This window comes from Heptranchias perlo, unplaced genomic scaffold, assembly GCF_035084215.1.
Source record: "Heptranchias perlo isolate sHepPer1 unplaced genomic scaffold, sHepPer1.hap1 HAP1_SCAFFOLD_570, whole genome shotgun sequence".
NCBI lineage: Eukaryota > Metazoa > Chordata > Chondrichthyes > Hexanchiformes > Hexanchidae > Heptranchias > Heptranchias perlo.
This window is the reverse complement of record NW_027139592.1, coordinates 26,426-54,242: the sequence shown is the minus strand read 5'-3', so window position 1 is coordinate 54,242 and position 27,817 is coordinate 26,426. Positions and strand designations below refer to the sequence as shown.

Below are 27,817 nucleotides of genomic sequence, written 5' to 3'. Positions count from 1 at the left end.
ATATAAACCCCCCGAACCCCTCGATTAGATTCCAGTCTGTAACTCACTCACGGGTATCTGTTATTCTATATATAAACCCCCCGAACCCCTCGATTAGATTCCAGTCTGTAACTCACTCCCGGGTATCTGTTATTCTATATATAAACCCCCCCGAACCCCTCGATTAGATTCCAGTCTGTAACTCACTCCCGGGTAGCTGTTATTCCATATATAAACCCCCCGAACCCCTCGATTAGATTCCAGTCTGTAACTCACTCCCGGGTATCTGTTATTCTATATATAAACCCCCCGAACCCCTCGATTAGATTCCAGTCTGTAACTCACTCCCGGGTATCTGTTATTCTATATATAAACCCCCCGAACCCCTCGATTAGATTCCAGTCTGTAACTCACTCCCGGGTATCTGTTATTCTATATATAAACCCCCCGAACCCCTCGATTAGATTCCAGTCTGTAAATCACTCCCGGGTATCTGTTATTCTATATATAAACCCCCCCGAACCCCTCGATTAGATTCCAGTCTGTAACTCACTCCCGGGTATCTGTTATTCTATATATAAACCCCCCGAACCCCTCGATTAGATTCCAGTCTGTAACTCACTCCCGGGTATCTGTTATTCAATATATAAATCCCCCCGAACCCCTCGATTAGATTCCAGTCTGTAACTCACTCCCGGGTATCTGTTATTCTATATATAAACCCCCCGAACCCCTCGATTAGATTCCAGTCTGTAACTCACTCCCGGGTATCTGTTATTCTATATATAAACCCCCCCGAACCCCTCGATTCGATTCCAGTCTGTAACTCACTCCCGGGTATCTGTTATTCTATATATAAACCCCCCCGAACCCCTCGATTAGATTCCAGTCTGTAATTCACTCCCGGGTATCTGTTATTCTATATATAAACCCCCCGAACCCCTCGATTAGATTCCAGTCTGTAACTCACCCCCGGGTATCTGTTATTCTATATATAAAGCCCCCCGAAACCCTCGATTAGATTCCAGTCCGTAACTCACTCCCGGGTATCTGTTATTCTATATATAAACCCCCCGAACCCCTCGATTAGATTCCAGTCTGTAACTCCCTTTCTGTTCTTCGTGTGATGCATCACACGGTGGACTAGCCGGCCATCCCCAACCGTTTGGTGACAGAGACCCAGTTCGCCAGAGGGCTCCCGAATCGCGACAGGAGACAGACCAGAGCCCATTGGCAGACAGGCAGACAGAAAGCCAGACAGTCAGACGCCTCTCTCTCTCTATCCTGCTTTTATTGACCCGAAAACAAATCTTTTTGCACAAAAACTCGTTCAGTTCACACCCAGTCTGCTTTGACCGTTCGGTGTGACATTATGTGACGCTCCCTCAGCGTGACGTTATGAGACGCTCCCTCAGTGTGACGTTATGAGACGCTCCCTCAGTGTGACATTATGTGACGCTCCCTCAGAGTGACATTATGTGACGCTCCCTCAGTGTGACATTATGTGACGCTCCCTGAGTGTGACGCTATGTGACGCTCCCTCAGCGTGACATTATATGACGCTCCCTCAGTGTGACATTATGTGACGCTCCCTCAGTGTGACGTTATGTGACGCTCCCTCAGTGTGACGTTATATGGCGCTCCCTCATTGTGACGTTATGTGACGCTCCCTCAGTGTGACGTTATGTGACACTCCCTCAGTGTGATGTTATGTGACGCTCCCTCAGTGTGATGTTACGTGACGCTCCCTCAGTTTGACGTTATGTGACGCTCCCTCAGTGTGACTTTATGTGACGCTCCCTCAGTGTGACGTTATGTGACGCTCCCTCAGTGTGACTTTATGTGACGCTCCCTCAGTGTGACGTTATGTGACGCTCCCTCAGTGTGACGTTATGTGACCCTCCCTCAGTGTGACGTTATGTGACCCTCCCTCAGTGTGACGTTATGTGACCCTCCCTCAGTGTGACATTATAAGACGCTCCCTCAGTGTGATGTTATGTGACGCTCCCTCAGTGTGATGTTATGTGACGCTCCCTCAGTGTGACGTTACGTGACGCTCCCTGAGTGTGACATTCTGTGGCGCTCCCTCAGTGTAACATTATGTGACGCTCCCTCAGTGTGATGTTCTGTGACACTCCTTCAGTGTGACATTATGTGACACTCCCTCAGTGTGACATTCTGTGGCGCTCCATCAGTGTAACATTATGTGACGCTCCCTCAGTGTGATGTTTTGTGACGCTCCCTCAAAGTGACATTTTGTGACGCTCCCTCAGTGTGATGTGATGAGACGCTCCCTGAGAATGACGTTATGTGACACTCCCTCAGTGTGACGTTATGTGACGCTCCCTCAGTGTGACTTTATGTGACGCTCTCTCAGTGTGACATTATGTGACACTCCCTCAGTGTGACTTTATGTGACGCTCCCTCAGTGTGACATTGTGTGACGCTCCCTCAGTGTGACTTTATGTGGCGCTCCCTCAGTGTGACGTTATGTGACGCTCCCTCAGTGTGACGTTTTGTGACGCTCCCTCAGTGTGACATTATGTGACGCTCCCTCAGTGTGACATTATGTGACGCTCCCTCAGTGTGACGTTTTGTGATGCTCCCTCAGTGTGACGTTTTGTGACGCTCCCTCAGTGTGACATTATGTGACGCTCCCTCAGTGTGACGTTTTGTGACACTCCCTCAGTGTGACGTTATGTGACGCTCCCTCAGTGTGACTTTATGTGACGCTCTCTCAGTGTGACATTATGTGACACTCCCTCAGTGTGACTTTATGTGACGCTCCCTCAGTGTGACATTATGTGACGCTCCCTCAGTGTGACTTTATGTGGCGCTCCCTCAGTGTGACGTTATGTGACGCTCCCTCAGTGTGACGTTTTGTGACGCTCCCTCAGTGTGACATTATGTGACGCTCCCTCAGTGTGACATTATGTGACGCTCCCTCAGTGTGACGTTTTGTGATGCTCCCTCAGTGTGACGTTTTGTGACGCTCCCTCAGTGTGACTTTATGTGGCGCTCCCTCAGCGTGACATCATGTGACACTCCCTCAGCGTGACGTTATGTGACGCTCCCTCAGCGTGACGTTATGTGACGCTCCCTCAGTGTGACGTTATGTGACGCTCCCTCAGTGTGACGTTATGTGATGCTCCCTCAGTGTGACGTTATGTGACGCTCCCTCAGTGTGACGTTTTGTGACACTCCCTCAGTGTGACATTATGTGACGCTCCCTCAGTGTGACGTTTTGTGACGCTCCCACAGAGTGATGTTATGTGACGCTCCCTCAGCAAGACGTTACGTGACGCTCCCTTCGGGTGACGTGACATGACCTGACGCCGTTCCCGGGAGCGCCTCCTCACCAGGCCCCCTCCCTCACTCCGACTCCTCCCCCTCCAGCGCCAGGGAGCGGCAGCGGGGCTGGCATTCGGGGGCTGGCGCCCCGATTGGCGGCCGCAGCGGGTCGGGGAGGCGGGGCAGGCTCAGCCTGTCCCTGGGGCACGGCAGCTGGCCCCCTCCGAGGGGCGGAGGAGGAGGAGGAGGAGGAGAGTGGGGAAGAGGAGCAGACGGGAGAGAGTCTCCCCGGCGAAAGGCCAGCGGGCGCTGGCAGGGAGCATTCTTGCGCTGTCGGGCGAGGGCGACGGCCTCATCGAAGGAGAGACTCCCGCTGCTCCGCCAGGCGGCACACCGGACGGCGGGGGGAGGGGGAGCGGAGGCCTCGGGGGGGTCGGCAGACGGCCGGAGGTCGCCGGCCTGCGGCTCCACGAACTCGTGCCTCCTCTTCACCTTCAGGGCCGGGGGGAGTTTGGCGTAATGGGGCTTGGGGGGCACGACGGGCAGGGCCTTCACCTGTTGGACCCTCACCACCGAGGACTCCAGCCTCATGGGCGCGGGCGCGGGGACCCCAGGATGCTCCTCCAGTCCCGCGAAGCCCCCCCCAGTCGAGCGGCCAACGGCCCCCAGCTCCGTCCTCGCCCCGCCGGCTTCCTCCTGCTCCGTGATGCCCCCGTCGGTCGAGCGGTTGCGGCTCCCGGCCACCGCGCACTGCCCGCCGCATTCCTCCCGCTCCGCGAAGCCCCCGTCGGTCGAGCAGCCGTCATCGCCGGGCTCCGCGCTCCCCCCGTCAGGCTCACCCTGCTCTGAGAAGCACCCATTGGTCGAGCAGCCGGCATTATCGGGCTGCGGGCACCCTTCGCCAGGCTTCTCCCGGTCCGTGAAGCCGCGCCCAGTTGAGCAGCTGGCATTCACGGACTCCGTGCTACTCTCACTGGGCTGCACGCTCTCCGAGACGCCCCCCTCAGTCGAGCGGTCGGGGTTCTCGGAATCAGTGCTCCCAGCGACGTGTTCCTCCTGCTTGGCGAAGCCCCCCTCAGTCGAGCAGTCAGTGTTCCCCGGCTCTGTGCTCCCTTGGACAAGATCCTGCTGCTTTGCGAAGCCCCCCTCGGTCGAGCAACCGTCGTTTGCGAGCTCCCTGCTGCACTTGCCGGCCTCCTCCTCCAACGCGAAGCCCCATAAGGTCGAGCAGCCATCGTGCCCAGCCTCCACGCTCCACTCCACCAGCCCGGGCAGGCTCTGGGGATGGTGGTCGGGGAGCATCGGCTCAGTTTCTTGCGCGGGGATCGTCCCTGTCCCTCCCGATTGCGGGCGGTCGGGTGGGGGACATTGGTGAGGCACCTCGGGCGGAGTGTCGGGTTCCTCCTGGCTCCAGATCTCCTCGAGGGGGGGCTCGACGGAGAATTCCTCGTAATGGACCTGGGGAGAGAGGGAGGAGACAGGTCAACGGGGCCATGGACAAGTCTTCAGACCCGGGAGACATCTCAACACCAACCTCCCCAGTCCCTCAATCCCTCACCTACCCACCTTCTCCCCAATCCCTCAATCCCACACCTACCCACCTTCTCCCCAATCCCTCAATCCCACACCTACCCACCTTCTCCCCAATCCCTCAATCCCTCACCTACCCACCTTCTCCTCAATCCCTCAATCCCTCACCTACCCACCTTCTCCCCAATCCCTCAATCCCTCACCTCCCCACCTTCTCCCTAATCTCTCAATCCCACACCTACCCACCTTCTCCCCAATCCCTCAATACCTCACCTACCCACCTTCTCCCCAATCCCTCAATCCCTCACCTACCCACCTTCTCCCCAATCCCTCAATCCCTCAACTACCCACCTTCTCCCCAATCCCTCAATCCCTCACCCACCTTCACCCCAATCCCTCAATCCCTCAACTACCCACCTTCTCCCCAGTCCCTCAATTCCTCAACTACCCACCTTCTCCCCAATCCCTCAATCCCACACTGACCCACCTTCTCCCCAATCCCTCAATCCCTCACCCACCTTCACCCCAATCCCTCAATCCCTCAACTACCCAGCTTCTCCCCAGTCCCTCAATTCCTCAACTACCCACCTTCTCCCCAATCCCTCAATCCCTCACCTACCCACCTTCTACCCAATCCCTCTATCCCTCACCTACCCACCTTCTCCCCAATCCCTCAATCCCTCACCTACCCACCTTCTCCCCAATCCCTCAATCCCTCACCTACCCACCTTCTCCCCAATCCCTCAATCCCTCACCTACCCACCTTCTCCCCAATCCCTCAATCCCTCACCCACCTTCACCCCAATCCCTCAATCCCTCAACTACCCACCTTCTCCCCAGTCCCTCAATTCCTCAACTACCCACCTTCTCCCCAATCCCTCAATCCCACACCTACCCACCTTCTCCCCAATCCCTCAATCCCACACCTACCCACCTTCTCCCCAATCCCTCAATCCCACACCTACCCACCTTCTCCCCAATCCCTCAATCCCACACCTACCCACCTTCTCCCCAATCCCTCAATCCCACACCTACCCACCTTCTCCCCAATCCCTCAATCCCACACCGACCCACCTTCTCCCCAATCCCTCAATCCCACACCTACCCACCTTCTACCCAATCCCTCAATCCCACACCTACCCACCTTCTCCCCAATCCCTCAATCCCACACCTACCCACCTTCTCCACAATCCCTCAATCCCACACCGACCCACCTTCTCCCCAATCCTTCAATCCCACACCAACCCACCTTCTCCCCAATCCCTCAATCCCACACCGACCCTCCTTCTCCCCAATCCCTCAATCCCACACCTACCCACCTTCTCCCCAATCATTCAATCCCACACCTACCCACCTTCTCCCCAATCGCTCAATCCCACACCTACCCACCTTCTCCCCAATCCCTCAATCCCACACCTACCCACCTTCTCCCCAATCCCTCAATCACACACCGACCCACCTTCTCCCCAATCCTTCAATCCCACACCGACCCACCTTCTCCCCAATCCCTCAATCCCACACCTACCCTCCTTCTCCCCAATCCCTCAATCCCACACCGACCCACCTTCTCCCCAATCCCTCAATCGCACACCGACCCACCTTCTCCCCAATCCCTCAATCCCACACCTACCCACCTTCTCCCCAATCCTTCAATCCCACACCAACCCACCTTCTCCCCAATCCCTCAATCCCACACCGACCCACCTTCTCCCCAATCCCTCAATCCCTCACCGACCCACCTTCTCCCCAATCCCTCAATCCCACACCTACCCACCTTCTCCCCAATCCCTCAATCCCACACCTACCTACCTTCTCCCCAATCCCTCAATCCCACACCGACCCACCTTCTCCCCAATCCCTCAATCCCACACCTACCCACCTTCTCCCCAATCCCTCAATCCCACACCGACCCACCTTCTCCCCAATCCCTCAATCCCACACCTGCCCACCTTCTCCCCAATCCCTCAATCCCACACCTACCCACCTTCTCCCCAATCCCTCAATCCCACACCGACCCACCTTCTCCCCAATCCCTCAATCCCTCACCGACCCACCTTCTCCCCAATCCCTCAATCCCACACCGACCCACCTTCTCCCCAATCCCTCAATCCCACACCTACCCACCATCTCCCCAATCCCTCAATCCCACACACACCCACCATCTCCTCAATCCCTCAATCCCAAACCTACCCACCATCTCCCCAATCCTTCAATTCCTCACCTACCCACCTTCTCCCCAATCCCTCAATCCCTCACCTACCCACCTTCTCCCCAATCCCTCAATCCCTCACCTACCCACCTTCTCCCCAATCCCTCAATCCCTCACCGACCCACCATCTCCCCAATCCTTCAATCCCTCACCTACCCACCATCTCCACAATCCCTCAATCCCACACACACCCACCATCTCCTCAATCCCTCAATCCCAAACCTACCCACCATCTCCCCAATCCTTCAATCCCTCATCTACCCACCTTCTCCCCAATCCCTCAATCCCTCACCTACCCACCTTCTCCCCAATCCCTCAATCCCTCACCTACCCACCTTCTCCCCAATCCCTCAATCCCTCACCTACCCACCTTCTCCCCAATCCCTCAATCCCTCACCTACCCACCTTCTCCCCAATCCATCAATCCCACACCTACCCACCTTCTCCCCAATCCCTCAATCCCACCTTATCCCCAATCCTTCAATCCCTCACCTACCCACCTTCTCCCCAATCCCTCAATCCCACACACACCCACCTTCTCCCCAATCCCTCAATCCCACACCTACCCCCCTTCTCCCCAATCCCTCAATCCCACACCTACCCACCTTCTCCCCAATCCCTCAATCCCACACCTACCCACCTTCTCCCCAATCCCTCAATCCCACACCTACCCACCTTCTCCCCAATCCCTCAATCCCTCACCGACCCACCTTCTCCCCAATCCCTCAATCCCACACCTAACCACCATCTCCCCAATCCTTCAATCCCTCACCTACCCACCTTCTCCCCAATCCCTCAATCCCTCACACACCCACCTTCTCCCCAGTCCCTCAATCCCACACCTACCCACCTTCTCCCCAATCCCTCAATCCCACACCGACCCACCTTCTCCCCAATCCCTCAATCCCACACCTACCCACCTTCTCCCCAATCCCTCAATCCCTCACCTACCCACCTTCTCCCCAATCCCTCAATCCCTCACCTATCCACCTTCTCCCCAATCCCTCAATCCCTCAACTACCCACCTTCTCCCCAATCCCTCAATCCCTCACCTACCCACCTAATCCCCAATCCCTCAATCCCTCACCTATCCACCTTCTCCCCAATCCCTCAATCCCTCAACTACCCACCTTCTCCCCAATCCCTCAATCCCTCACCTATCCACCTTCTCCCCAATCCCTCAATCCCTCAACTACCCACCTTCTCCCCAATCCCTCAATCCCTCACCTACCCACCTTCTCCACAATCCCTCAATCCCACACCGACCCACCTTCACCCCAATCCCTCAATCCATCACCTACCCACCTTCTCCCCAATCCCTGAATCCCACACCTACCCACCTTCTCCCCAATCCCTCAATCCCACACCTACCCACCTTCTCCCCAATCCCTCAATCCCTCACTTACCCACCTTCTCCCCAATCCCTCAATCCCTCACTTACCCACCTTCTCCCCAATCCCTCAATCCCACACCTACCCACCTTCTCCCCAGTCCCTCAATCCCACACCTACCCACCTTCTCCCCAAACCCTCAATCCCACACCGACCCACCTTCTCCCCAATCCCTCAATCTCACACCTACCCACCTTCTCCCCAATCCCTCAATCCCACACCTACCCACCTTCTCCCCAATCCCTCAATCTCACACCAACCCACCTTCTCCCCAATCCCTCAATCCCACACCTACCCACCTTCTCCCCAATCCCTCAATCCCACACCTACCCACCTTCTCCCCAATCCCTCAATCCCACACCTACCCACCTTCTCCCCAATCCCTCAATCTCACACCAACCCAACTTCTCCCCAATCCCTCTATCCCACACCTCCCCACCTTCTCCCCAATCCCTCAATCCCAGACCTACCCACCTTCTCCCCAATCCCTCAATCTCACAACAACCCACCTTCTCCCCAATCCCTCAATCCCACACCTCCCCACCTTCTCCCCAATCCCTCAATCTCAGACCTACCCACCTTCTCCCCAATCCCTCAATCCCTCACCTCCCCACCTTCTCCCCAATCCCTCAATCACACACCTACCCACCTTCTCCCCAATCCTTCAATCTCACAACAACCCACCTTCTCCCCAATCCCTCAATCCCACACCTCCCCACCTTCTCCCCAATCCCTCAATCTCACACCTACCCACCTTCTCCCCAATCCCTCAATCCCTCACCGACCCACCTTCTCCCCAATCCCTCAATCCCTCAATTACCCACCTTCTCCCCAATCCCTCAATCCCTCACCTACCCACCTTCTCCCCAATCCCTCAATCCCACACCGACCCACCTTCTCCCCAATCCCTCAATCCCACACCTACCCACCTTCTTCCCAATCCCTCAATCCCACACCTACCCACCTTCTCCACAATCCCTCAATACCACACCCACCCACCTTCTCCCCAATCCCTCAATCTCACACCAACCCACCATCTCCCCAATCCCTCAATCCCACACCTACCCACCTTCTCCCCAATCCCTCAATCCCACACCTACCCACCTTCTCCCCAATCCCTCAATCTCACACCAACCCACCATCTCCCCAATCCCTCAATCCCACACCTACCCACCTTCTCCAAAATCCCTCAATCCCACACCCACCCACCTTCTCCCCAATCCCTCAATCTCACACCAACCCACCATCTCCCCAATCCATCAATCCCACACCTAACCACCTTCTCCCCAATCACTCAATCCCACACCTACCCACCTTCTCCTCAATCCCTCAATCCCACACCGACCCACCTTCTCCCCAATCCCTCAATCCCACACCTACCCACCTTCTCCTCAATCCCTCAATCCCACACCTACCCACCTTCTCCCCAATCCCTCAATCCCACACCTACCCACCTTCTCCTCAATCCCTCAATCCCACACCGACCCACCTTCTCCCCAATCCCTCAATCCCACCTTTTCCCCAATCCCTCTATCCCACACTGACCCACCTTCTCCCCAATCCCTCAATCCCACACCAACCCACCTTCTCCCCAATCACTCAATCCAACACCTACCCACCTTCTCCCCAATCCCTCAATCACACACCTACCCACCTTCTCCCCAATCCCTCAATCCCACCTTTTCCCCAATCCCTCTATCCCACACTGACCCACCTTCTCCCCAATCCCTCAATCCCACACCTACCCACCTTCTCCCCAATCACTCAATCCCACACCTACCCACCTTCTCCCCAATCCCTCAATGCTACACCTACCCACCTTCTCGCCAATCCCTCAATCCCACACCAACCCACCTTCTCCCAAATCCCTCAATCCCACACCTACCCACCTTCTCCCCAATCCCTCAATCCCACACCTACCCACCTTCTCCCCATTCCCTCAATCCCACACCTATCCACCTTCTCCCCAATCCCTCAATCCCACACCTACCCACCTTCTCCCAAATCCCTCAATCCCGCACCGACCCACCTTCTCCCCAATCCCTCAATCCCACACCTACCCACCTTCTCCCCAATCCCTCAATCCCTCACCCACCCACCTTCTCCCCAATCCCTCAATCCCACGCCTACCCACCTTCTCCCCAATCCCTCAATCCCACACCTACCCACCTTCTCCCCAATCCCTCAATCCCACACCTACCCACCTTCTCCCCAATCCCTCAATCTCACACCAACCCACCTTCTCCCCAATACCTCCATCCCACACCTACCCACCTTCTCCCCAATCCCTCAATCCCTCACCGACCCACCTTCTCCCCATCCCTCAATCTCACACCAACCCAACTTCTCTCCAATCCCTCTATCCCACACCTCCCCACCTTCTCCCCAATCCCTCAATCACACACCTACCCACCTTCTCCCCAATCCCTCAATCCCACCTTTTCCCCAATCCATCAATCCCACACCTACCCACCTTCTCCCCAATCCCTCAATCCCACACCTACCCACCTTCTCCCCAATCCCTCAATCCCACACCTACCCACCTTCTCCCCAATCCCTCAATCCCACACCTACCCACCTTCTCCCCAATCCCTCTATCCCACACCTCCCCACCTTCTCCCCAATCCCTCAATCACACACCTACCCACCTTCTCCCCAATCCCTCAATGCCGCACCTACCCACCTTCTCCCCAATCCCTCAATCCCACACCTACCCACCTTCTCCCCATTCCCTCAATCCCACACCGACCCAACTTCTCCCAATCCCTCAATCCCACACCTACCCACCTTCTCCCCAATCCCTCAAACCCACACCTACCCACCTTCTCCCCAATCCCTCAATCCCACCTTCTCCCCAATCCCTCAATCCCTCAATCCCACCTTCTCCCCAATCACTCACTCCCACACCTACCCACCTACTCCTCAATCTCTCAATCCCGCACCTACCCACCTTCTCCCCAATCCCTCAATGCTACACCTACCCAGCTTCTCCCCAATCCCTCAATGCTACACCTACCCACCTTCTCCCCATTCCCTCAAACCCACACCTACCCACCTTCTCCCCAATCCCTCAATCCCTCAATCCCACCTTCTCCTCAATCTCTCAATCCCACACCGACCCACCTTCTCCCCAATCCCTCAATCCCACACCTACCCACCTTCTCCCCAATCCCTCAATCCCTCACCTACCCACCTTTTCCCCAATCCCTCTATCCCACACTGACCCACCTTCTCCCCAATCCCTCAATCCCACACCTACCCACCTTCTCCCCAATCACTCAATCCCACACCTACCCACCTTCTCCCCAATCCCTCAATGCTACACCTACCCACCTTCTCGCCAATCCCTCAATCCCACACCAACCCACCTTCTCCCAAATCCCTCAATCCCACACCTACCCACCTTCTCCCCAATCCCTCAATCCCACACCTACCCACCTTCTCCCCATTCCCTCAATCCCACACCTATCCACCTTCTCCCCAATCCCTCAATCCCACACCTACCCACCTTCTCCCAAATCCCTCAATCCCGCACCGACCCACCTTCTCCCCAATCCCTCAATCCCACACCTACCCACCTTCTCCCCAATCCCTCAATCCCTCACCCACCCACCTTCTCCCCAATCCCTCAATCCCACGCCTACCCACCTTCTCCCCAATCCCTCAATCCCACACCTACCCACCTTCTCCCCAATCCCTCAATCCCACACCTACCCACCTTCTCCCCAATCCCTCAATCTCACACCAACCCACCTTCTCCCCAATACCTCCATCCCACACCTACCCACCTTCTCCCCAATCCCTCAATCCCTCACCGACCCACCTTCTCCCCATCCCTCAATCTCACACCAACCCAACTTCTCTCCAATCCCTCTATCCCACACCTCCCCACCTTCTCCCCAATCCCTCAATCACACACCTACCCACCTTCTCCCCAATCCCTCAATCCCACCTTTTCCCCAATCCATCAATCCCACACCTACCCACCTTCTCCCCAATCCCTCAATCCCACACCTACCCACCTTCTCCCCAATCCCTCAATCCCACACCTACCCACCTTCTCCCCAATCCCTCAATCCCACACCTACCCACCTTCTCCCCAATCCCTCTATCCCACACCTCCCCACCTTCTCCCCAATCCCTCAATCACACACCTACCCACCTTCTCCCCAATCCCTCAATGCCGCACCTACCCACCTTCTCCCCAATCCCTCAATCCCACACCTACCCACCTTCTCCCCATTCCCTCAATCCCACACCGACCCAACTTCTCCCAATCCCTCAATCCCACACCTACCCACCTTCTCCCCAATCCCTCAAACCCACACCTACCCACCTTCTCCCCAATCCCTCAATCCCACCTTCTCCCCAATCCCTCAATCCCTCAATCCCACCTTCTCCCCAATCACTCACTCCCACACCTACCCACCTACTCCTCAATCTCTCAATCCCGCACCTACCCACCTTCTCCCCAATCCCTCAATGCTACACCTACCCAGCTTCTCCCCAATCCCTCAATGCTACACCTACCCACCTTCTCCCCATTCCCTCAAACCCACACCTACCCACCTTCTCCCCAATCCCTCAATCCCTCAATCCCACCTTCTCCTCAATCTCTCAATCCCACACCGACCCACCTTCTCCCCAATCTCTCAATCCCACACACACCCACCATCTCCTCAATCCCTCAATCCCAAACCTACACACCATCTCCCCAGTCCCTCAATCCCACACCTACCCACCTTCTCCCCAATCCCTCAATCCCTCACCTACCCACCTTCTCCCCAATCCCTCAATCACACACCTACCCACCTTCTGCCCAGTCCCTCAATCCCACACCTACCCACCATCTCCCCAATCCCTCAATCCCACACCTACCTACCTTCTCCCCAATCCCTCAATCCCTCACCTACCCACCTTCTCCCCAATCCCTCAATCCCACACCGACCCACCTTCTCCCAAATCCCTCAATCTCACACCAACCCACCTTCTTCCCAATCCCTCAATCCCACACCTACCCACCTTCTCCACAATCCCTCAATCCCACACCCACCCACCTTCTCCCCAATCCCTCAATCTCACACCAACCCACCATCTCCCCAATCCCTCAATCCCACCTTTTCCCCAATCCCTCAATCCCACACTGACGCACCTTCTCCCCAATCCCTCAATCACACACCTACCCACCTTCTCCCCAATCCCTCAATCCCACCTTTTCCCCAATCCCTCAATCCCACACTGACCCACCTTCTCCCCAATCCCTCAATCCCACACCAACCCACCTTCTCCCCAATCACTCAATCCCTCACCTACCCACCTTCTCCCCAATCCCTCAATCCCACACCTACCCACCTTCTCGCCAATCCCTCAATCCCACACCGACCCACCTTCTCCCCAAGCCCTCAATCCCACACCTACCCACCTTCTCCCCAATCCCTCAATCCCTACCCTACCCACCTTCTCCCCAATCCCTCAATCCCACACCTACCCACCTTCTCCCCAATCCCTCAATCCCACACCTACCCACCTTCTCCCCAATCCCTCAATCACACACCTACCCACCTTCTCCCCAATCCCTCAATCCCACAGTGACCCACCTTCTCCCCAATCCCTCAATCCCACACCAACCCACCTTCTCCCCAATCCCACAATCCCACACCTACCCACCTTCTCCCCAATCCCTCAATCACACACCTACCCACCTTCTCCCCAATCCCTCAATGCTACACCTACCCACCTTCTCCCCAATCCCTCAATGCTACACCTACCCACATTCTCCCCAATCCCTCAATCCCACACCTACCCACCTTCTCCCCATTCCCTCAATCCCACACCTACCCACCTTCTCCCCAATCCCTCAATCACACACCTACCCACCTTCTCCCCTATCCCTCAATCTCACACCAACCCACCTTCTCCCCAATCCCTCCATCCCACACCTCCCCACCTTCTCCCCAATCCCTCAATCACACACCGACCCACCTTCTCCCCAATCCCTCAATCTCACACCAACCCACCTTCTCTCCAATCCCTCTATCCCACACCTCCCCACCTTCTCCCCAATCCCTCAATCACACACCTACCCACCTTCTCCCCAATCCCTCAATCCCACCTTTTCCCCAATCCATCAATCCCACACCTACCCACCTTCTCCCCAATCCCTCAATCCCACACCTACCCACCTTCTCCCCAATCCCTCAATCCCACCTTCTCCCCAATCCCTCAATCCCACAACTACCCACCTTCTCCCCATTCCCTCAATCCCACACCTACCCACCTTCTCCCCAATCCCTCAATCCCACACCAACCCACCTTCTCCCCAATCCCTCAATCCCACACCTACCCACCTTCTCCCCAATCCCTCAATCCCACACCCACCCACCTTCTCCCCAATCCCTCAATCTCACACCAACCCACCATCTCCCCAATCCCTCAATCCCACACCTACCCACCTTCTCCCCAATCCCTCAATCCCACACCTACCCACCTTCTCCCCAATCCCTCAATCCCACACCCACCCACATTTTCCCCAATCCCTCAATCTCACACCTCCCCACCTTCTCCCCAATCCCTCAATCACACACCTCCCCACCTTCTCCCCAATCCCTCAATCACACACCTACCCACCTTCTCCCCAATCCCTCAATCCCACCTTTTCCCCAATTCATCAATCCCACACCTACCCACCTTCTCCCCAATCCCTCCATCCCACACCTCCCCACCTTCTCCCCAATCCCTCAATCCCACACCTACCCACCTTCTCCCCAATCCCTCAATCCCATCTTTTCCCCAATCCCTCTATCCCACACCTCCCCACCTTCTCCCCAATCCCTCAATCACACACCTACCCACATTCTCCCCAATCCCTCAATCCCACCTTTTCCCAAATCCCTCAATCCCACACTGACCCACCTTCTCCCCAATCCCTCAATCCCACACCAACCCACCTTCTCCCCAATCACTCAATCCCACACCTACCCACCTTCTCCCCATCCCTCAATGCTACACCTAACCACCTTCTCCCCAATCCCTCAATCCCACACTGACCCACCTTCTCCCCAATCACTCAATCCCACACCTACCCACCTTCTCCCCAATCCCTCAATGCTACACCTACCCACCTTCTCCACAATCCCTCAATACCACACCCACCCACCTTCTCCCCAATCCCTCAATCTCACACCAACCCACCATCTCCCCAATCCCTCAATCCCACACCTACCCACCTTCTCCCCAATCCCTCAATCCCACACCTACCCACCTTCTCCCCAATCCCTCAATCCCACACCTACCCATCTTCTCCCAAATCCCTCAATCCCGCACCGACCCACCTTCTCCCCAATCCCTCAATCCCACACCTACCCACCTTCTCCCCAATCCCTCAATCTCACACCAACCCACCTTCTCCCCAATCCCTCCATCCCACACCTCCCCACCTTCTCCCCAATCCCTCAATCACACACCTACCCACCTTCTCCCCAATCCCTCAATGCTACACCTACCCACCTTCTCTCCAATCCCTCTATCCCACACCTCCCCACCTTCTCCCCAATCCCTCAATCACACACCTACCCACCTTCTCCCCAATCCCTCAATCCCACACCAACCCACCTTCTCTCCAATCCCTCTATCCCACACCTCCCCACCTTCTCCCCAATCCCTCAATCACACACCTACCCACCTTCTCCCCAATCCCTCAATCCCACCTTTTCCCCAATCCATCAATCCCACACCTACCCAGCTTCTCCCCAATCCCTCAATCCCACACCTACCCACCTTCTCCCCAATCCCTCAATCCCACACCTACCCACCTTCTCCCCAATCCCTCAATCCCACCTTCTCCCCAATCCCTCAATCCCACAACTACCCACCTTCTCCCCATTCCCTCAATCCCACACCTACCCACCTTCTCCCCAATCCCTCAATCCCACACCAACCCACCTTCTCCCCAATCCCTCAATCCCACACCTACCCACCTTCTCCCCAATCCCTCAATCCCACACCCACCCACCTTCTCCCCAATCCCTCAATCTCACACCAACCCACCATCTCCCCAATCCCTCAATCCCACACCTACCCACCTTCTCCCCAATCCCTCAATCCCACACCTACCCACCTTCTCCCCAATCCCTCAATCCCACACCCACCCACATTTTCCCCAATCCCTCAATCTCACACCTCCCCACCTTCTCCCCAATCCCTCAATCACACACCTCCCCACCTTCTCCCCAATCCCTCAATCACACACCTACCCACCTTCTCCCCAATCCCTCAATCCCACACCGACCCACCTTCTCCCCAATCCCTCAATCCCACACCTACCCACCTTCTCCCCAATCCCTCAATCCCACCTTTTCCCCAATTCATCAATCCCACACCTACCCACCTTCTCCCCAATCCCTCCATCCCACACCTCCCCACCTTCTCCCCAATCCCTCAATCCCACACCTACCCACCTTCTCCCCAATCCCTCAATCCCATCTTTTCCCCAATCCCTCTATCCCACACCTCCCCACCTTCTCCCCAATCCCTCAATCACACACCTACCCACATTCTCCCCAATCCCTCAATCCCACCTTTTCCCAAATCCCTCAATCCCACACTGACCCACCTTCTCCCCAATCCCTCAATCCCACACCAACCCACCTTCTCCCCAATCACTCAATCCCACACCTACCCACCTTCTCCCCATCCCTCAATGCTACACCTACCCACCTTCTCGCCAATCCCTCAATCCCACACTGACCCACCTTCTCCCCAATCACTCAATCCCACACCTACCCACCTTCTCCCCAATCCCTCAATGCTACACCTACCCACCTTCTCCACAATCCCTCAATACCACACCCACCCACCTTCTCCCCAATCCCTCAATCTCACACCAACCCACCATCTCCCCAATCCCTCAATCCCACACCTACCCACCTTCTCCCCAATCCCTCAATCCCACACCTACCCACCTTCTCCCCAATCCCTCAATCCCACACCTACCCATCTTCTCCCAAATCCCTCAATCCCGCACCGACCCACCTTCTCCCCAATCCCTCAATCCCACACCTACCCACCTTCTCCCCAATCCCTCAATCTCACACCAACCCACCTTCTCCCCAATCCCTCCATCCCACACCTCCCCACCTTCTCCCCAATCCCTCAATCACACACCTACCCACCTTCTCCCCAATCCCTCAATGCTACACCGACCCACCTTCTCTCCAATCCCTCTATCCCACACCTCCCCACCTTCTCCCCAATCCCTCAATCACACACCTACCCACCTTCTCCCCAATCCCTCAATCCCACACCTACCCACCTTCTCCCCAATCCCTCAATCCCACACCTAATCACCTTCTCCCCAACCCTCAATCCCACACCTACCCACCTTCTCCCCAATCCCTCAATCCCACACCTTCCCACCTTCTCCCCAATCCCTCAATCCCACCTTTTCCCCAATCCCTCTATCCCACACCTCCCCACCTTCTCCCCAATCCCTCAATCACACACCTACCCACCTTCTCCCCAATCCCTCAATCCCACCTTTTCCCCAATCCCTCAATCCCACACCTACCCACCTTCTCCCCAATCCCTCAATCCCACACCTACCCAACTTCTCCCCAATCCCTCAATCCCACACCTACCCACCTTCTCCCCAATCCCTCAATCCCACCTTCTCCCCAATCCCTCAATCCCTCAATCCCACCTTCTCCCCAATCCCTCACTCCCACACCTACCCACCTACTCCTCAATCTCTCAATCCCGCACCTACCCACCTTCTCCCCAATCCCTCAATGCTACACCTACCCACCTTCTCCTCAATCTCTCAATCCCACACCGACCCACCTTCTCCCCAATCTCTCAATCCCACACACACCCACCATCTCCTCAATCCCTCAATCCCAAACATACCCACCATCTCCGCAGTCCCTCAATCCCACACCTACCCACCTTCTCCCCAATCCCTCAATCCCTCACCTACCCACCTTCTCCCCAATCCCTCAATCACACACCTACCCACCTTCTCCCCAGTCCCTCAATCCCACACCTACCCACCATCTCCCCAATCCCTCAATCCCGCACCTACCCACCTTCTCCCCAATCCCTCAATCCCTCACCTACCCACCTTCTCCCCAATCCCTCAATGCTACACCGACCCACCTTCTCCCCAATCCCTCACCTACCCACCTTCTCCCCAATCCCTCAATCCCACACCTACCCACTTTCTCCCCAATCCCTCAATCCCTCACCTACCCACCTTCTCCCCAATCTGTCAATCCCACCTTCTCGTATTTTTTTATGCAGTGAGTTGTTGTGATCTGGAGTTAAGTGGCTGACAGGGAGCTGCGAGCAGAGTCACTGGGAAGTCGAAAGGTCTGGGCTGGAATGGGTCTAATTGGATATATCTTTGAACGAGCTGTCACAGGCACGATGGACTGATTGGCCTCCTTCTGCGCTGTACGATTTGATGAACTCTGTTCAAATCCCCTCCGCGGCCCTCGCCCCTCCTCCCAGATCTCTGTAATCTCCTCCAACCCCTCCAACCCTCCAAGATCTCTGTAACCTCCTCCAGCCCCCTCCGACCCTCCGAGATCTCTGCAACCTCCTCCAGCCCCCTCCGACCCTCCCAGATCTCTGTAACCCTCCTCCAGCCCCTCCGACCCTCCCAGATCTCTGTAACCTCCTCCAACCCTCCCAGATCTCTGTAACCTCCTCCAGCCCCTCCAACCCTCCAAGATCTCTGTAACCTCCTCCAGCCCCTCCGACCATCCCAGATCTCTGTCACCCTCCTCCAGCCCCTCCGACCCTCCCAGATCTCTGTAACCTCCTCCAGCCCCTCCGACCCTCCCAGATCTCTGCGCTCCTCCAATTCTGGCCTCTTGCACATCTCCCTCCTCCCGATTCCCATCACTCCACCATTGGCGGCCGTGCCTTCAGCTGCCTGGGGCCTCTGTGCTCTGGAATTCCCTCCCTAAACCTCTCCGCCTCTCCCTCTCTCTCCTCCGTTAAGGCCCTCCTTGAACCCTCCCTCTTTGTCCGAGGTTTGGTCACCTGTCCTCATGTCGAGCGAGAGAGAGTGAGAAGGAGAGCCAGTGATTTTTTTTATGCTGGTTTCGTTCTGACCCGGAGCACGTCGCCATCCCTGCCCACCCCCTCCTCCTCCTCCTCCAAAGGCGAGGGGCTGCGAATTAACAGGCGGCTGCCAATCTCCGGAAACTTCCCGTGGCCCCGAATCGACCTCTGGATGTGCCTATTCGGTCCGCGCTCCCCCTAACCCCCACCCCCCCCCCGCCTACCCTCACCCTTAAACGGACAAGCCAGGCAGGTAGGCGCCATCGAGGGCAGTGGCGGAGTCGGCGGGGAGGGGGCCAACTGGTTTTGTTTCAAAAGTCTCACGTGTGGAACTTTATCAAGTGCCTTCCTAAAAAAAAAATTTTTTTTTTTTCCTTCCTGTAATTGGGGCTCCCAGGTTGGAGAAATGGGAGAGGCACGGAAGGGTGGGGCCTTTATTAGGACCTCGTCGTACCTGTGTGCAGTGAGCCCTCAGCTCCCGCCCATCGATGTCGTCGCCCATCAGCTCCGACTCGATGCTCATGGCCAGCAGTCCTGTCCTGTGGCGGTCGCAGTCGGTGAAGTGGTCGAAGGGCTCCATCTCCTCCAGGGATCTGAGGGGCTGGCCCAGCTCCCCGGGGTATTCCGCCTCCCAGTCGCAGGCTTCGGCCGCCTCCTGGCTGTCCAGGAAGGAGAAGGAGTCCAAGAGCTCGAGGGGCAGGTCCGTGCCGATCGGCAGGGCTGAGGCAGGCTCTGAGAGGAGGAAGAGAGGGAGAGGGAATCAGTTCATCTCTCCGCCCCGCTCTCCCTCCTTCTCTCCCTCTCTCTCTCCCTCTCTCTCTCCCTCTCTCTCACTCTATCCCCCTCTCTCCCTCTCTCTCTCCCTCTCTCTCTCTGTCTCCGTCTCTCTCTCTCCCTCTCTCTCTCTCTCTATCACTCCCTCTCTTTCCCTCCATCTCTCTCTCTGTCTCTGTCTCTCTCTCTCTCTCCCCCTCTCTCTCGCCCCTCTCTCCCCCTCTCCCTCTCTCTCTCCCTCTCTCTCTCTCTCTCTCTCCCTCCCTGTCTCACTCTCTCTCTCCCTCTCTTTCTCTCTCCCCCTCTCTCCCTCTCTCCCCCTCTCTCTCTCCCTCCCTGTCTCTCTCTCTCTCTCTCCCTCTCTCCCTCTCCCTCTCTCTCCCTCTCTCCCTCCCTGTCTCTCTCTCTATCCCCCCCTCCCTCTCTCTCTCCCCCCCTCTCACTCTCTCCCTCCCTGTCTCTCTCTCTCTCTCTCTCTCCCCCTCTCTCCCTCTCTCCCTCCCTGTCTCTCTCTCTCTCTCTCCCTCTCTCCCTCTCCCTCTCTCTCCCTCTCTCCCTCCCTGTCTCTCTCTCTATCCCCCCCTCTCTCTCTCTATCCCCCCCTCTCCCTCTCTCTCTCTATCCCCCCCTCTCTCTCTCTCTCTCTCCCTGCCCCGTCTTTCTCTCTCTCTCCCCCTCTCTCTATCCCTCTCTCTCTCCCTCTCTCTCCCCCTATATCCCTCTCTCCCCCCTCTCTCTCCCTCTCTCCCTCTCTCCCCTTCTCTCTCTCCCTCTCTCCCTCCCCGTCCTTCTCTCTCCCTCTCTCTCTCTCACTCTCTTCCTCTCTCTCTCACTCTCTCGCTCTCTCCCCCCTCTCTCTCTCTCTCCCTCCCCGTCTCCCTCTCTCTTCCTCTCCCTCTCTCTCTCTCTCCCCCTCTCTCTAGCCCTCTCTCACTTTCTCTCTCTCCCACCCTCTATCCCTCTCTCTCCCTCTCCCTCTCTCTCCCCCATATCCCTCTCTCCCCCTCTCTCTCTGTCTCTCCCTCCCCCTCTCCCTCTCTCTCACTCTATCCCCCTCTCTCCCTCTCTCCCTCCCTCTCTCCCTCTCCCTCTCCCTCTCTCTCTCTCTCCCCCTCTCTCTCTCCCTCTCTCCCTCTCCCTCTCTCTCTCTCTCCCCCTCTCTCTCTCTCTCTCTCCCTCTCTCTCTCCCTCACTCCCTCTCTCTCCCTCCATCCCTCCCTCCCTCCCTCTCCCTCTATCCCTCCCTCTCTCCGTCTCACTCACCGCTACGTTCCGGGCTGCCTGCCTCCTCCTTGGCAGCTCCCGCTGTTCCACTCACGAGCTGCTCCCTGGGCTCCCACTCCTCTCCGCCCCCGGGCTGCGGCCCCTGCTCCCCGCCCCCAGGCTCGGGCCCCGGCTCGGGGGCTTTCAGCAGGAGGGTGGAGACGTGGTCAGGCAGGGTGACTGAGAAGGGCCCGGATATGTGCATGGCCACTCTTTTGTCCGCCCTCTGGCGAGCGGCCTTGGCAGAGCGCGGAGAGTCCGCCGATCCAGGGCGCAGGACGGCGGCGGGCTGCCCTCCCCGGTCGAGCAGCTCGCAGTCCAGCGAGGCGAAGGCGGGGGGCTCGCGGGAGGAGGGGCTGAGGCGGGCGGAACTCAGGCTGTCGCGTCGGACGATGGATTTCCGTGCCGGGGAGCGGTGATCGGCCGGCGCTGAGCCGTCTGCGGGAGAGAGGGAAGAGGGCGGTGAGACGGACGGAGAGAGATCGAGGGGGAGAGAGAGGGAGAGAGATCGAGGGGGGGAGAGAGAGTGAAGGAGAGAGATCGAGGGGGAGAGAGAGGGAGAGAGATCGAGAGGGAGAGAGAGGGAGAGAGAGAGATCGAGGGGGAGAGAGAGGAGAGAGATCGAGAGGAGAGAGAGTGAAGGAGAGAGATCGAGGGGGAGAGAGAGTGAAGGAGAGAGATCGAGGGGGAGAGAGAGTGAAGGAGAGAGATCGAGGGGGAGAGAGAAGGAGAGAGATCGAGGGGGAGAGAGATTGAAGGAGAGAGATCGAGGGGGAGAGAGAGAGTGAAGGAGAGAGATCGAGGGGGAGAGAGATCGAGAGGGAGAGAGAGTGAAGGAGAGAGATCGAGGGGGAGAGAGATTGAAGGAGAGAGATCGAGGGGGAGATAGAGAGTGAAGGAGAGAGATCGAGGGGGAGAGAGAAGGAGAGAGATCGAGAGGGAGAGAGAGTGAAGGAGAGAGATCGAGAGGGAGAGAGAGAGAGGAGAGAGATCGAGGGGGAGAGAGAGTGAAGGAGAGAGATCGAGGGAGAGAGAGAAGGAGAGAGATCGAGGGGGAGAGAGAAGGAGAGGGGGAGAGAGAGGGAGAGAGAAGGAGAGAGATCGAGGGGGAGAGAGAGTGAAGGAGAGAGATCGAGGGGGAGAGAGAGTGAAGGAGAGAGATCGAGGGGGAGAGAGAGGAGAGAGATCGAGAGGGAGAGAGAGTGAAGGAGAGAGATCGAGGGGAGAGAGAGTGAAGGAGAGAGATCGAGGGGGAGAGAGAGTGAAGGAGAGAGATCGAGGGGGAGAGAGAGTGAAGGAGAGAGATCGAGGGGGAGAGAGAGGAGAGAGATCGAGGGGGAGAGAGAGTGAAGGAGAGAGATCGAGTGGAGAGAGAGAGGAGAGAGATCGAGGGGGAGAGAGAAGGAGAGAGATCGAGAGGGAGAGAGAGTGAAGGAGAGAGATCGAGGGAGAGAGAGAGTGAAGGAGAGAGATCGAGGGGGAGAGAGAGAGAGGAGAGAGATCGAGGGGGAGAGAGAGTGAAGGAGAGAGATCGAGTGGAGAGAGAGAGGAGAGAGATCGAGGGGGAGAGAGAAGGAGAGAGATCGAGAGGGAGAGAGAGTGAAGGAGAGAGATCGAGGGAGAGAGAGAGTGAAGGAGAGAGATCGAGGGGAGAGAGAGAGTGAAGGAGAGAGATCGAGGGGGAGAGAGAGTGAAGGAGAGAGATCGAGGGGGAGAGAGAGAGGAGAGAGATCGAGGGGGAGAGAGAGAGTGGGGGAGAGAGATCGAGGGGGAGAGAGAAGGAGAGAGATCCCGGGGGAGAGAGAGTGAAGGAGAGAGATCGAGGGGAGAGAGAGAGGAGAGAGATCAAGGGAGAGAGAGAGGAGAGAGATCGAGGGGGAGAGAGAGTGAAGGAGAGAGATCGAGGGGCGGAGAGAGTGAAGGAGAGAGATCGAGGGGGAGGGAGAGTGAAGGAGAGAGATCGAGGGGGAGGGAGAGTGAAGGACAGAGATCGAGGGGGAGAGAGAGTGAAGGAGAGAGATCGAGGGGGAGGGAGAGTGAAGGAGAGAGATCGAAGGGGAGAGAGAGTGAAGGAGTGAGATCGAGGCGGGGGGGAAGAGAGTGATGGAGTGAGATCGAGAGGGATAGAGAGTGATGGAGAGAGATCTCGTCTTCATTCAGTTAAATGGCGTTTCCCTTTTAAGATGTGGGTCCCACTCTCCCAATTCATTGCCTGGCGATAACTCACCGTCATTGGTGAATGGGACACAGCTGAGTGAGTCCATACTCTTGGCCGGACGCAGGCTCCGGGTTTCCGACTTTTGGTCTGAACGGTTGTTGGGAGAGAGATGGAAAGAGTTGACATGAAGGAGGGAGAGAGACAATAAATAAACCCCTTCCCATTCACTCCCACTGTACACAATCCCAATGGATCAAACCCCTTCCCGTTCACTCCCACTGTACACAATCCCAATGGACCAAACCCCTTCCCATTCACTCCCACTGTCCACAATCCCAATGGATCAAACCCCTTCCCGTTCACTCCCACTGTCCACAATCCCAATGGATCAAACCCCTTCCCATTCACTCCCACTGTCCACAATCCCAATGGACCAAACCCCTTCCCATTCACTCCCACTGTACACAATCCCAATGGACCAAACCCCTTCCCATTCACTCCCACTGTACACAATCCCAATGGACCAAACCCCTTCCCATTCACTCCCACTGTCCACAATCCCAATGGACCAAACCCCTTCCCATTCACTCCCACTGTCCACAATCCCAATGGACCAAACCCCTTCCCATTCACTCCCACTGCACACAATCCCAATGGACCAAACCCCTTCCCATTCACTCCCACTGTACACAATCCCAATGGACCAAACCCCTTCCCATTCACTCCCACTGTACACAATCCCAATGGACCAAACCCCTTCCCATTCACTCCCACTGTACACAATCCCAATGGACCAAACCCCTTCCCATTCACTCCCACTGTCCACAATCCCAATGGACCAAACCCCTTCCCATTCACTCCCACTGTCCACAATCCCAATGGACCAAACCCCTTCCCATTCACTCCCACTGTCCACAATCCCAATGGATCAAACCCCTTCCCATTCACTCCCACTGTCCACAATCCCAATGGACCAAACCCCTTCCCATTCACTCCCACTGTCCACAATCCCAATGGACCAAACCACTTCCCATTCACTCCCACTGTACACAATCCCAATGGATCAAACCCCTTCCCATTCACTCCCACTGTCCACAATCCCAATGGGACCAAACCACTTCCCATTCACTCCCACTGTACACATTCCCAATGGACCAAACCCCTTCCCATTCACTCCCACTGTCCACAATCCCAATGGACCAAACCCCTTCCCATTCACTCCCACTGTCCACAATCCCAATGGACCAAACCCCTTCCCATTCACTCCCACTGTCCACAATCCCAATGGATCAAACCCCTTCTCATTCACTCCCACTGTACACAATCCCAATGGACCAAACCCCTTCCCGTTCACTCCCACTGTACACAATCCCAATGGACCAAACCCCTTCCCATTCACTCCCACTGTCCACAATCCCAATGGACCAAACCCCTTCCCATTCACTCCCACTGTACACAATCCCAATGGATCAAACCCCTTCCCATTCACTCCCACTGTACACAATCCCAATGGACCAAACCCCTTCCCATTCACTCCCACCGTACACAATCCCAATGGACCAAACCCCTTCCCACTCACTCCCACTGTACACAATCCCAATGGACCAAACCCCTTCCCATTCACTCCCACTGTACACAATCCCAATGGATCAAACCCCTTCCCATTCACTCCCACTGCACACAATCCCAATGGATCAAACCCCTTCCCATTCACTCCCACTGTCCACAATCCCAATGGATCAAACCCCTTCCCATTCACTCCCACTGTACACAATCCCAATGGACCAAACCCCTTCCCATTCACTCCCACTGCACACAATCCCAATGGATCAAACCCCTTCCCATTCACTCCCACTGTACACAATCCCAATGGAACAAACCCCTTCCCATTCACTCCCACTGTACACAATCCCAATGGACCAAACCCCTTCCCATTCACTCCCACTGTACACAATCCCAATGGACCAAACCCCTTCCCATTCACTCCCACTGCACACAATCCCAATGGATCAAACCCCTTCCCATTCACTCCCACTGTCCACAATCCCAATGGATCAAACCCCTTCCCATTCACTCCCACTGTACACAATCCCAATGGACCAAACCCCTTCCCATTCACTCCCACTGCACACAATCCCAATGGATCAAACCCCTTCCCATTCACTCCCACTGTACACAATCCCAATGGAACAAACCCCTTCCCATTCACTCCCACTGTACACAATCCCAATGGACCAAACCCCTTCCCATTCACTCCCACTGTACACAATCCCAATGGATCAAACCCCTTCCCATTCACTCCCACTGTACACAATCCCAATGGACCAAACCCCTTCCCATTCACTCCCACTGTACACAATCCCAATGGGATCAAACCCCTTCCCATTCACTCCCACCGTACACGATCTGACTCTCAGTCTGTGTCTCCTCTCCTCTCCCCGCCTCTTTCCCTTCCTTTCTCTCTCCCAGTCGCCCTCACGTTGGATCCAATCCCGACTTTCTCCGGACTCACCTTTCGCCTCATTCCGGCAAATTTTCCGTTTCGAGTCTGTCGCTGATCGACCAAGGTTAAAGATCGATCTCCATTTCTTCACTTTCAGAGAGCCCTTCCTTCTAAACACAGGGGAGAAGAGGGAATCAGTGAGGTACAAAGTGGAGGGAAGATCCCAGTCTGTAACTCACTCCCGGGTATCTGTTATTCTATATATAAACCCCCCGAACCCCTCGATTAGATTCCAGTCTGTAACTCACTCCTGGGTATCTGTTATTCTATATATAAACCCCCCCGAACCCCTCGATTAGATTCCAGTCTGTAACTCACTCCCGGGTATCTGTTATTCTATATATAAACCCCCCCGAACCCCTCGATTAGATTCCAGTCTGTAACTCACTCCCGGGTATCTGTTATTCTATATATAAACCCCCCGAACCCCTCGATTAGATTCCAGCCTGTAACTCACTCCCGGGTATCTGTTATTCTATATATAAACCCCCCGAACCCCTCGATTAGATTCCAGCCTGTAACTCACTCCCGGGTATCTGTTATTCTATATATAAACCCCCCGAACCCCTCGATTAGATTCCAGTCTGTAACTCACTCCCGGGTATCTGTTATTCTATATATAAACCCCCCGAACCCCTCGATTAGATTCCAGTCTGTAACTCACTCCCAGGTATCTGTTATTCTATATATAAACCCCCCGAACCCCTCGATTAGATTCCAGTCTGTAACTCACTCCCGGGTATCTGTTATTCTATACATAAACCCCCCGAACCCCTCGATTAGATTCCAGTCTGTAACTCACTCCCGGGTATCTGTTATTCTAAAGATAAACCTCCCGAACCCCTCGATTCGATTCCAGTCTGTAACTCACTCCCGGGTATCTGTTATTCTATATATAAACCCCCCGAACCCCTCGATTGGATTCCAGTCTGTAACTCACTCCCGGGTATCTGTTATTCTATATATAAACCCCCCGAACCCCTCGATTAGATTCCAGTCTGTAACTCACTCCCGGGAATCTGTTATTCTATATATAAACCCCCCGAACCCCTCGATTAGATTCCAGTCTGTAACTCACTCCCGGGTATCTGTTATTCTATATATAAACCCCCCGAACCCCTCGATTAGATTCCAGTCTGTAACTCACTCCCGGGTATCTGTTATTCTATATATAAACCCCCCCGAACCCCTCGATTAGATTCCAGTCTGTAACTCACTCCCGGGTATCTGTTATTCTATATATAATCCCCCCGAACCCCTCGATTAGATTCCAGTCTGTAACTCACTCCCGGGTATCTGTTATTCTATATATAAACCCCCCGAACCCCTCGATTAGATTCCAGTCTGTAACTCACTCCCGGGTATCTGTTATTCTATATATAAACGCCCCCGAACCCCACGATTAGATTCCAGTCTGTAACTCACTCCCGGGTATCTGTTATTCTATATATAAACCCCCCCGAACCCCTCGATTAGATTCCAGTCTGTAACTCACTCCCGGGTATCTGTTATTCTATATATAAACCCCCCGAACCCCTCGATTAGATTCCAGTCTGTAACTCACTCCCGGGTATCTGTTATTCTATATATAAACCCCCCCGAACCCCTCGATTAGATTCCAGTCTGTAACTCACTCCCGGGTATCTGTTATTCTA

General features: G+C 55.7%; 1 protein-coding gene across 1 annotated transcript; it reads right to left on the bottom strand.

Moving 5' to 3' along the window:
* Positions 1-1,251: 1,251 nt before the first annotated feature.
* On the bottom strand, positions 1,252-26,272 carry LOC137316208 (rho GTPase-activating protein 30-like; the record flags this gene model as incomplete). The annotated part of the gene is made up of 5 exons (XM_067980342.1): positions 1,252-4,728; positions 19,919-20,196; positions 21,502-21,939; positions 23,729-23,806; positions 26,172-26,272. Coding segments are annotated over 5 exons (2,272 nt in total), but the record flags the coding sequence as incomplete, so codon positions are not given.
* Between the last annotated feature and the right edge of the window lie 1,545 nt (positions 26,273-27,817).